Source organism: Symphalangus syndactylus, chromosome 12, assembly GCF_028878055.3.
Source record: "Symphalangus syndactylus isolate Jambi chromosome 12, NHGRI_mSymSyn1-v2.1_pri, whole genome shotgun sequence".
Lineage (NCBI taxonomy): Eukaryota > Metazoa > Chordata > Mammalia > Primates > Hylobatidae > Symphalangus > Symphalangus syndactylus.
In genome coordinates, this window is record NC_072441.2 from 30027408 (window position 1) to 30039890 (window position 12483).

Below are 12483 nucleotides of genomic sequence, written 5' to 3' on the forward strand. Positions count from 1 at the left end.
CTAGTAGAGACGGAGTTTCACCATGTTGTCTACGCTGGTCTTGAACTCCTGTTTTTTTAGGTCTTGTTTTTTTAATCCATTTAGGCACTCTTATGTCTTTTAATTGGAGAATTTAGGACATTTACATTCAATACTATTACTGATAAAGACTTACTGCTACCATTTTGTTACTTGTTATCTGGTTGTTTTGTAAATGCTCTCTTTCTTTCTTCCTTTTTGATTAAGTAATTTTTTCTGGTAGTATGTTTTAATTCATTGCTTTATATTTTTAATATATATATTATAGGTTTTTAATTTATGATTATCATGAGGCTTATAAAATATTTTATAGCTATAACACATTATTTTAAACAGATAACTACTTAGTTTTGACCATAGAAAGAAGAAAAGTAACAAACAATGGAAAAACTGAAACACTCTGTACTTTAACTTCATTCCCCTGACATTTTGATTTTTTCTTGTCTCAATTTTCACCTTCTTATATTGTCTATTTCTTTACAGGTTTCTGTAGTTAGTATTTTTATAAATGTGTCTTTTTTTTTTTTTTTTTTTTTTGAGATTGAGTCTCACTCTGTTGCCCAGGCTGGAGTGCAGTGGCACGATCTCGGCTCACTGCAAGCTCCGCCTCCCGGGTTCACACCATTCTCCTGCCTCAGCCTCCTGAGTAGCTGGGACTACAGGTGCCCGCCACCACGCCCAGCTAATAAATGTGTCTTATAGTCTTTATGTTAGAGATATGAGTAGATTACACATCACATTTATAGTATTAGAGTATTCTGAATTTGTGTACTTAAACTTCAAGTTTGTTTGTTTCTCTTTTGCATGTTAGCATTCTTTCCTTTCAGATTTAAGATCTCTCGTTAACATTTCTTATAATATGGGTCTGGTAATTATGCATTTCCTCAGCTTTTGTTTGTCTGGAAAAGACTTTTTCTCTCCTTCATATTTGAAGGAAAGTTTTGCTAGGTATAGTATTCTCAGTTTGCAGTTTTTTTCCCTTCTTTACTTTGAATGTGTTACTCCACTCCCTCCTGATCTGTATGGTTTTTGTTGAGAAGTCTGTTGCCAGATGAATTGGAGCTGCTTTATATGTTATTTGCTTCTTTTCTGTTGCTGCTTTTAGGATTCTCTTTGTACTTGACCTTTGAGAGTTTGATTATTATATCATTTGGCTTGTCTTATTTGGGATGAATATATTTGGTGTTCTGTGACCTCTTGTACCTAGATATTAACATATTTCTCTAGGTTTAGTAGGTTTTCCATTATTATTTCTTTAAATAGGCATTCTACTCTTTGCTCTTTCTCAATTCTCTCTTGAACACCAGTGAGTCTTACATTTGTTCCTTCAAGGTGTATATATATGTATATATATATCTTTCAGTCTCTCTATTCCTTTCGTTCTGTTTTTTTTTCCCTCTGACTATATCTTGGCTTACTGCAACCTCCTCTTCTTGGATTCAAGTATTTCTCATGCCTCAGCTACCCAAGTAGCTGGAATTACAGGCATGTGCCACCGTGCCTGGCTAATTTTTTTAGTGAGACGGGGTTTCACCATGTTGGCCAGGCTGGTCTCTAACTCCTAGGCTTAAGTGATCTGCCTGCCTCAGTCTTCCAAAGTGCTGGTATTATAGGCATGAGCCACATTGCCTGGCTAATCTCACTGATTCTTTTTCTGCTTGATCTGTTTCTTTTTTGGAGAGCCTCTGTACTTTTTTTAAGTTCAACAAATGTATTTCTCAGTTCCAGGGTTTCAAATCCATTTGCCATTTGATTTTTTAAAACTTTCATCTGTTTTTTTTTTTGAGACAGAGTCTGGCTCTGTCACCCAGGCTGGAGTGCAGTGTTGCGATCTCAGCTCACTGCAACCTCTGCCTCCTGGGTTCAAGCAATTCTGCTGCCTCAGCATCCTGTGTAGCTGAGATTACAGGCGTGCACCACCATGCCTGGATAACTTTTGTATTTTTAGTAGAGATGGGGTTTCACCATGTTGGCCAGGCTGGTCTCAAACTCCTGACCTCAAATGATCTGCCCACCTTGGCCTTCCAAAGTATTGGGATTACAGGCGTGAGCCAATGTGCCCGGCCAAACTTTAATCTCTTTATTAAATTTCTCTGATAAATTTATCAGTTGCTTTTTCTGTGCTGTTTTGGAGTTCATGAATTTTCTTAAAACTGCTATTTTGAATTCTTGATCTGAGAGCTCACGTATCACCATCTCACCACGATGTTGATCACCAGCTCCTTGCTTTGTTCGTTTGGAGAAGTCGTAGTTTCCTGTTTGCTGTTGTTCCTTGTGGGCATATATCTATGTTTTTGCAATGAAGGATCAGTTTATCTTCACTGTCTCGCTTGTTGGACTTTCTAGGTTGTATGTTTGCTTAGAAGTTCTTTTCAATTGTCTGTGATTCTCCTTAATCCTAGATTGCTGCCTCATTTTCAGCACTAGATGGCACCTTAAGCCCAGAATTTCCTCAGCTCTGGCATATGTTTGCAGTACTGCCCATCTCAGATGGTGGGGTTCTTAGAGGGGATACCTCAGCTGTGTGGAAAGGCTGGCTAGGGGTTTATATCCAGATGACCTGTGGCATCTGCTTCCTCTAGCATGGTGCTGCTGAACAGCCACACTGATTTGGTGTCTTCTTTGACTGAAATGAAGAGTAGTTTTACAGGCTGGAGTTTCTAATTCCACTCCCCTCTTTGTCTCTAGCTGCCCTCAGGCAGTTTTCTCCCTCCAGGCACTAGTGGTGCTTCCTGTGGGTTTAGGCAGGAATGATTTTTCTGCAAGGGAACCCAGGATGGTGGGGAAGCTGGCTGCCCACCTCAATCTCACTTTTTCCAGAGTAGAACAAATGAGACTGGGAGGAATTTTCTGTGCATGACGCCTGGCAGATTGGGGCAGGGGCATTGCAGATGGAGAACTTTCTTTTTATTGTCTGCTCAGAGTTTTTCACTGCTCTGTCTCCCAACTATCATTTCAGCCTCAGATTTGGCTTCTAAGATGTTGCTGGTGTTAATCTGTGCTCTGGATATTTGCTTTTGGTTCTCTGTGGGGAGAGCAAAGGCAGATTGCTTCTACTCTGCCATTTTGTTGATATCCAGAATTGTTTTTTTTTTTTTTTTTTTTTTTTTTTTTTTTTTTTTTTTTTTTTTTTTAGTATATACTGTAAGTTCTGGGATACACGTGCAGAATGTGCAGGTTTGTTACATAGGTATACATGTGCCATGGTGGTTTGCTGCACCCATCAACCCGTCATCTAGGTTTTAAGTCCCGCATGCATTAGATATTTGTCCTAATGCTATCCCTCCCTTTGCCCCCCACCCCCTCCCCCTGCCGACAGGCCATGGTATGTGATGAGAATTGTATTTTTTTCTTTTTATTTATTATTTAGCTTCTTTTACAATACCTCTTTTGAAACAGTTTCACTCTTCCTGAATTCTCAATCACTTCACTTTCTACAGATAATCTGCCTACTACTTTTTAACAAATTTGAGGTCATCTTGATGAGTTCTTGAACCTTCCCTCCTTCAAAATTTTGTTTTGAATATTTCTGTTTTTCTTCCGTGTCTCTTGCATCTTATCTCAGAGGAAGAGACTGACTTTCAGACAGAAGGTTAACTTTTCTACCATTTAAAAAAAACTCCACTAAGGTATTATTACTTCTCAGTTCCCTTTATTCTCTTTTGCATCTTTAATATTTTCATCACAGGCTTTTCCTTTTTCTATGAGTATGCTTAGATTTCTCCCCTAAAATTCTGCCTGTTTACTCTACTTTTCAAACTATTATTTCATTTTCTTTTTACTACAAACTTATCAAAAGTAACCTATGCTTGCTTCTTTCATTTCTCATGTTTAAACTGAGTCTTATTGTCATCACTCTCCCCAAAGTTTTCTCTCAAATACCAACTGATTATAAAATCCTTTGTCCATCTTTTCACTTCTGATCTTCCATGATCTCTCTATGGCACTTGACACTACCCTTGTTTTCTCTTTTCTTAATTCTGCCCTTTCTTGGCTATGTGGAATTACTCTCTCCTGGATGTTTTCATTCTCCTACCTGTTTGATTGCTTCTTCAGTCCCTTCTTCACTAGTACTTTTTCTTTTCTTTTCTTTCTTTTATTTTTTGAAACAAGGTCTCACTATGTTGCCCAGGCTGGTTTTTAACAAACTCCTGGGCTCAAGCATTCCACCCGCCTCTTCCTCCCAAAGTGCTGGGATTACAGGCATGAACCACCGCACCCAGCCATCATCATTACTTTTTCTTATTCCACTCACTAAATATAAAAATTTCTAAGATTTTTGCCCTTGTTTCTTTTCTTTTTAAAATCTGCACTTGGTGATCTCATCTTTTCTCACAGCATCCATCATCATTTCTGTTCAACTCTGAATCTATATATTTTTCTCCATATTTCTCCTACATATCTTAATCTATGTTTAAAAGCCAAAGTTAAATTTATCATCTTCTAAAAAAAATCTCATCTCTTCACCTTTAAGTCTCCCAGTGACCCACCAAAGTCATATATGGATCCTTCCTCTTAATCACCTGTCATTAGGACTATGCAGTAAGTTATCTCTCTTTTTCAATCTATTTATATACACTTCTACCAGATTGTCTCCTAATGCATAGTTTGTATTATGTAGTTTGCCTACTCAGAAACTTTTAATGATTTATTACAAAGTAAAGTTGAACTCCTTTGTCTAGTGTAAAAAGTCCTCTGTAATTCTCAAAATATATTTTAGAATTACCTGCATTAGAATTGCCTGAGATATAGGGTACCATACTAGCTTGTCAAGGATCTCCTGTGGCTCAGGGATTTGCCTTCTTAACCAGTCTTTACGTGACTGTAAAGCTTGTTGGCTTCTGCTTTGTTTTCTACACCAACCTTACATAATATCACTTAGTTTCACATAATATACATTTCTGCAATTTCAATCTTGTAAATTAAATTACTGTCATTACTACATTAAATTACTTGCCATTTCATCATATTGACCTGATTGTGTACCATGCTTTCAAATGTACCTGCTCTAACTGTTTCCTCTGTGGAATACCCTCTCTTCTAGGCTCTTTTATCTATCAGGATTAATTTCAATACTCCATCCTATTCAAGCTTTTCTTGGCCTGAGCTGGAAGTGAGTTGCCCTTCCTCTGAGTATTTTATGGCTGTTTTATGGGACTTTTCATGATTATCATAATCAGTTGCTCATAAACAAGCCTTTTGTTTTTTTAACCATTAAGACTGTAAGCTCCTTGAGTTCTGTTATCATGTGAGGTTTACATTTTTGTATCCCCCATAGATATATAAACGTAAGCTTAGAGGCCTGGAACATAGATGATAGTAGATATTCAATAACTTTTTAAAAATAATAGACTAATTGATAATTGATCTGTGTACCAAATAGATAGATGGGTGAATATATGATAATCTTATTCTACCTCATAAAATCTTACTCATTTTTCCTATAGTGAAAAGTAAAAAAAAATCTGGAGTTGCTTGCTATTATGAGTTGAAGGGATTATATTTCAGGGAAACTCACTAAGACTTTCCATAAAAAGTTAAGATTAAAAATGCTGATTCCTCTATCTAGTTCAGGCAAAGAGGTGAAATAAGAATTTTCTAGGTATATTTGTAGTCCTGAAGTTCTATTCAAGACCAAGCATCTAAAGGACTTCTACCTTCCTGTTTTAATATTATTTCTTGGGTATCCCGAAGTTTAGTTTATTAAAAATTAAGGCATAATTTTAAATAGCTACTCATATTATTTATTTTTAAAATGTAATTTACCCCTCAGGCAGTATTTTAGACTCCAGCAGTTTCTATATATGTACTCTCTTTAGGGGCAAGCAATTTTCTGATGACCCATTCTGTGTACCAGTTTATCTGTTGGGGAATTAAAGTAGGAGATAGCAGAGTAGTACTCTTTGGCATCATTTAAAAGTATATTACCACATAGCAATGAACAATGCTGTTTTCCCATACCTTTTTAATGAGAAAGTGTTTGTAGAACCTATCTCTGGTGGATTTTCTATTACTTTTTGGTATTATGTTGAGAAATCTGACCTATTTAGCATAATTTTTTTCATTGAAAAGTGATTTTCAAGAACATAAGATCTGTGATAAAGTAGCAAATACTCAGATGAAATTATGTTCTTTCAAATACAATATTTCTTTTATTTCTTCTTGTATATTCTTTCCTTGTTGGAGGAAACTGATTTATTCAAAGGAATTAGTTAACCCTGGAGTTCCATATGTCTATGGAAGGAGATAGAATATTGCCAATGTGTGGTTTAAATAAAAATTATAGTATTCGTATATATAGATTTTTTTTTTCAATGACAGCAAAACCAAAGGAGTTCCCCTGAGATGGAAAGACAGAGAGCTGTGTACTATCTAGCCACTAGGCTTGTTCAAACTGCTCGAAACTCTCAATTGGATCCAGACAGTTTACGAATATATTTAAGTAACCTCAAGAAAAAGTACAAAGAAGATTTTCCCAGGACTGAACAAGTTCCAGGAAAGACTGAAGAATAATAACAATTCTAATGTAATAATATATCTTAATTCAAGGAACCTAGAATTTATTTTTCTCCTTAGAGATAAGGAAAATAATATTTGCCAAATTTCATATTTTAATTGAAAATTACATTATATTAACATCACAATTGTCATCTATATATTCTATGTGAAAAATATTTATTATAACTTAACAAATGAGAACTACTTAAAGGAATGGTTTTTATGTTAGTAAAAAATACAATACACCACTTTTTTCTCACAAAAATTCACATTATTAAGACCTAAGTTCATTTATACTTACAAGTTATAGTTTAAAATATTATTGTAAATACCCTAGTTTAATAAACACCTTTCTTTTTAGGTCTGGAAACTTTTTTGAGCTTTTCTTTTACATTCTATTCTGAAGTAATAATGCCCTATAATTCAACAATTTATTAATCAGTACCCCCACATTCCAACACTGGAGGGTTCTGACGTTCATCAGAGTTATTTTGGAATCACGCTGCTAAGTGAGTAATCTCAGCATAAAGGCCTAACATAGACAAGTTATTCTTTTCTTGGGCAACTAAGTGTCTGGAATTCAAGGTATACATTTGAAACATTTATTTAGTAAGCTACAGTATTCATAATAATTTGACCCCCCAATATTATTCACAGACCACTTAGGGCCATATTTTATTCTATAACATTTAATATTAATGTTTGCTGATTTTATTAAACTCTCAGCATTCTAAGTAAATATTAGTAGCCAAGTATATTGAAAAAGTTATAATTTAAATGATACACATATTATTTTGGAAAAGTAAATGTAAATTATTTTTTGTTTTACATTCAATTCAATATATATTAAATGTCTTGTTAGATTACTTATATTCCCTATTGTCATGTTTTAGAAAAAATATCACAATATTTATATTTGACTATTAGCCATGTTTTAATTCACAGCCTCTGAAATGAATTCCATTTTGTGTGGTCATTTCTTTTTCTTTATATTTTTTCTTTTTGAGACAGAGTCTCGCTCTTGTCCCCCAGACTGGAGTGCAATGGCGCAATATCGACTCCCTGCAACCTCCGCTTCCCAGCTTCAAGTGATTCTACTGCCTTAGCCTCCTGAGTTGCTGGGACTACAAGCGCCCACCACCACACCTGGCTAATTTTTGTATTTTTGGTAGAGACAGGGTTTCATAATGTTGGCCAGGCTAGTCTCAAACTCCTGACCTCAGGTGATCCGCCTGCCTTGGCCTCCCAAAGTGCTGGGATTACAGATGTGAACCACTGCGCCTGGCCTTATGTGGTCATTTCTAAAGGCAGTTAGGTAATTTAGGCTTGTGGCAAATTTCAAGAAGACACTGAGGAGGAAAAGGGCATGGCAGATTGTTTGGGGTGGCAGGAAAAAAAGAGAGGAAAGCAATAAAAGGTAGAAAGGGAATAGGCAGTGGGGAGAAAAACAGGCAAGCAGAGACGAGTGCAACATATCAAATATGCTGAATATCATTTCCTCAAATACATTAACTTCTTTTTAGATTTAACCTCAGTGTTATATTCCACCCAACTTTTAAGAAATTTTTCATCAATTAAAGCTTTTGATGCAAAAACCGCAGCCAAATGATTAATGCCTTTTATTTTAGAATTGAGATACTGAAATAAAAACAGGTTTATATCTTCTTAAAATTAAATTACTTTTTCTTAAACCATCTTGTGTGTAGCAGAAACATACAAAAAACCAAATCAAATAAAGATATAATTATTATGTCATGGTACTATAGAATGAAGGTGAATACTAGGGAGGCAATCCATTTCTTAATTTTAAGATCTATTTGCTCTACTCTTTTGTTCCTCTTTACCTGTGCCTTTTTCTAATATTATAGATCATTATCTCATAATCCAGTCTTTCAAGGTAAGTGCCCATAATGTGTTAGCAAACTCCTTTAATTTCTACCACAAAGCCATTATTTTAGCCTGTTCCACCTTTCTCCTCATAGAATAAAATCCTACATAAGATAGTCTTTTTCAAGTTTAGAGGTAAAATATGGGGGGTGGGGGTGGAGAAGAAACAGCTTATTCTCATGCCTAGGAAGTAATGCATTTATTTTTACATTTACATTCGATAAAGTTAATTTTTTTGGTGTACAGTCCTATGAATTTTAGTACATTTATGAATTCACATAACCACCAGCAAAATCAGGATACAGAACAGTCCCATCATTCCAAAAGACTTCCTTAGTGCTGTTCCTTTGTAGTCAAATCTTTCCCTGACGCTTAAACCCAGCAATCACAGGCCTGTTTTCTTTCCCTATAGTTTTGTTTTTTCCCAGAATGTCCAACAAATGGAATCCATATAGCGTGTAACCTTTTGAGACTGGCTTTTTTTGCATAATGCATTTGAAATTTATACATGTTGCTGTGTCTTTTTATTGCTGACAAGTATTTCATTGTTTATATGTGCCAGAGTTTGTTGTCCTTTCATTCATTGAGGGACATTTGGGTTTTTAGCTCTTAGTGATCATGAATAAAGCTACCATAAACCTTCCTATACAGGGTTTTTGGGGAGTGTAAGTTTTCATTTATCTAGATTAAATAGGAGCAAAATAGCTGTGTCATATGTTAAGTGTATGTTTTATTTCATAAGAAGCTGCCAGACTTTTCCAGAGTGACTATACCACTTTTCATTCTCATCAGCTATGTGTGAGTTCCAGTTGCTCCTCATGTTCACTAGTACATGGTATTGTCAGCTTTCTTTTCTTTTTTCAGTTGAGCCACTTTAATAGGTGTGCAGTGAGTAATGCTTTTTAAACAAATTTTAAAGCTATTCTGATAGTTTTTTAGCCAGAAGTGGTTTTATTTCTCTTTTTTCTATTTTTAACTGCTTTTAGCCTCTCTGATAGCACATTTTAAAATCTGTTCCTTCAAGCAAAAGTTTTAGAGTATTACTTTTAGAAAGCTATAAAACAAATCTAATTCAATAAATATTTTCTATGGACCAGGCAACATATTAGCTGTTAGAGGTACAAGAGATAGGGCATTTGACTTGAGAACCTTGGGTGTAATAAAGAGAAAAAAACACATATATTAGGATTGGAGCACCATGTGATAAGTGCCGTAATAGAGGAATGTTTAAGGCAATGGAACCAAGAGTATGTAACCTTTGTCGGTCAAAGGGAATTTAGAGGATAAAATATATTGGGTTTTTAGGAAGGAAAAGGCATTTTGGATAGATCAGCATGTGTGTAAGTAAAGATATGTGAAACAGTAAGCAGCTTAGTTTAGCTAGAGGATGCAGTGCATATGAGAGAGTGAAGCTAGGTGCTTTCTATCAGTTTCTCCTATAAACCACTGTGAGTTTTAAGGCATGTTTGCCCTTGGGGGATTGGCAAGGGATGGTGGTAGTAGTGATGGTGGTATAACGTAATTAGATTTGCATGTTAATAAGATCATCTGGGTGTTAGCATGAATGATTTTGAAATGGGCAGTTGAAACCAGAGTCAAGGAGTCCAAATAGTTTAAGAGACTATTTTAGTAGAGTTGATGAGGGTTAAAAGTAGAAGTGATGGGAACAGGACAGATGCGTGTGGGAGGAAAGAAGAGTTGAGTGGGCAGAGTGGCTGATGAGGGAGAGAAGACATTGATTTGAAAGATATCATGTCTTTTGAGGGAATATGGTTGGAGCTAGAGGTCATTATCCTCAGCAAATTAATGCAGGAACAGAAAACCAAACACCGCATGTTCTCACTTATAGTGGGAGCTAAATGATGAGAACACATGGACACATGGAGGGGAACAACACACACCAGGGCCTGGCAGAGGGTGGAGATGGAGGAGGGAGAGCATCAGCAAGAACAGCTAATGGATGCTGGTCTTAATACCTAGCTGATGGGATGACCTGTGCGGCAAACCAGCATGGCACACATTTACCTGTGTAACAATCCTGCACATCTTGCACATGTACCCTTGAACTTAAATGACAAAAAATGTTTTAAATGTGAAAACAACAAAAAAGATATGTTCGAGTGCTAACCCTCAGTACCTCAGAATGTGATGTTGTTTGGAAATAAGATTACTGCAAATGTAATCAGATAAGATATGACAGCTGTCTTTATAAGACCACATGAAGACAGAGGGGAACACCATATGAAGACAAAGGATTGAAGTAGTGCAGCTACAAGCCAAGGAAAGGAAACCACCAGAAGCTAGAATGAGGTAAGGAAGAATTCTTGTAAAAGCTTCAGAGGGAGGAGGGCCCTGGTGACACCTTGATTTTGGACTTATAGGATTCACAACTGTGAGATGAGAAATAAAGTACCCAGTGTGTGGCACTTTGTTATGGCGACTCTAGGAAACTAATAGAGACGGGAAGAGTTCAGTAAGATTCTGGGTGGTGATGGATTTATCATGTTGAGAAATATGGAAGTAATCAGAATTCTAGTAGGAAGAAGTTTCTGAAACTTAGATGCTGCTTATTGCCCACCCTTTAGAATAGGTATGAGCCACAGTCAATAAAAGTGAAGACTAGACCAAATTTGTTAATCTTCCTTAGAGTTGAAGACATATGAAGAGAATGATGGAAGAAAAGGATGAAAATTAGAGAATAAATGTCAAAAGATTTGCGAGGTATTTGGCCAGACAAATCACTTCATCTGGATCACCAATCTAGTGTTTCTTTATGTGCCAGACTAAAGGTAGCTTTTAGGCTTTCTTTATATTAACTTATTTTTAACCAAAATATATAACTATTTACATGTTTCTAGTAAAGGAAATATTCATATGAATAGCCTGTCTATAATATGTACCTCTATATTTATGAGCTTAAAATATGCTGAGTTATAATTAAACATTTTAATAAAGTGTATAAGTAAGCATTTCTATAATTCAATCCTATAATGTATTTTTACTTCACCTAAATGAAAGTAGAGGGAATGAAAAAGCAAGAAATCTGGTTATATTGCTCCATGTCTTTGCTACTTTACTATTTACATTCTGTTCTTTAGACACCATAATAATAATATTCACACAGTTTGTGTTAGTACAGAACCAGAGTGAACACTCTTTCTATGAATTGTCACACTTTGATAGTACTCAGACTGTGAGTGGACAGTGGGAACTGCTACTGTCTGCCATAATTTACTAAGACAGGCCCTAAAATATATGGTGATAAGGTGGGAACAGGTGCTCATTGTCAAGAACTGTGAAGAATCTGACATTTTTACCCTAATTGCAAGCAAGTGGTTTAGCCTGCCATAGCTTCATGCTTACTATCAGAAGACAAGAGACTCCTGGGTTAGAAACAAAGGACTTTATTACTAATGGCATTAGCAAGTAGCATAAGATTCATGCTTGTGTCGATTCCACTTAGATCCACCCTCCAAGATACGGAGTGGTCCAAGTAGATGTGGACACAGTAGATTTGTGTCACAGCTGAGGAGCTCTGAGCTTGGGAAATTCCAATCTTTTATAATGAGTTTCAGGCAAACTTGCTCAACCTTTGCCTGAGAAAGACGTTACTAGACAATAAACAAACCTGCTCTCTGCTCCAAAGGAAGACACTATCTCTATCTCCCAAACTGCTCACTATACAAACATTCTTGAAAAGCTAGCCCATAATCAATGGAAATTAGTGCCTCTGCTCCTGACAGGAAAAACACGAGAGAGATCCATAGAGAACTGTCTTCCAAGTCTCATGTTTGCATATAGTTGTAGAGAAAAAAGTCTAGTACTTAGAAAATAGCCAAAAAATTGTCTGAGAAAACTCTATTTTTTTAGGTAAGTTTCTTCGTGATGAAAGAACATATATATTGAACTGATATTTTCATTTTGATGTAATTTGGATGAAAATAGTTCATTTCTCTTTGTGTAAAATGCATATAATTTATTCCATTGTATAGAAGGTAATCGGCAGAGTCACATATTGATTAAAAAGTGATCCAATTAAGATGTTGTTTGAAAATATATTTTCTAAATGAATGTTTAATG

General features: G+C 35.8%; 1 protein-coding gene across 1 annotated transcript in view; it reads left to right on the top strand.

The window, feature by feature from the left end:
- Positions 1 to 6886, top strand: part of MSH4 (mutS homolog 4) — a 139274-nt gene extending 132388 nt beyond the window's left edge. Inside the window, exon 20 of the mRNA XM_063624058.1 lies at positions 6340 to 6886. Coding sequence (XP_063480128.1) covers positions 6340 to 6531 — 192 coding nt within the window. The 3' untranslated portion in view covers positions 6532 to 6886. The remainder of the gene's footprint in view (positions 1 to 6339) is intronic.
- The last annotated feature ends 5597 nt before the right edge of the window (positions 6887 to 12483 follow it).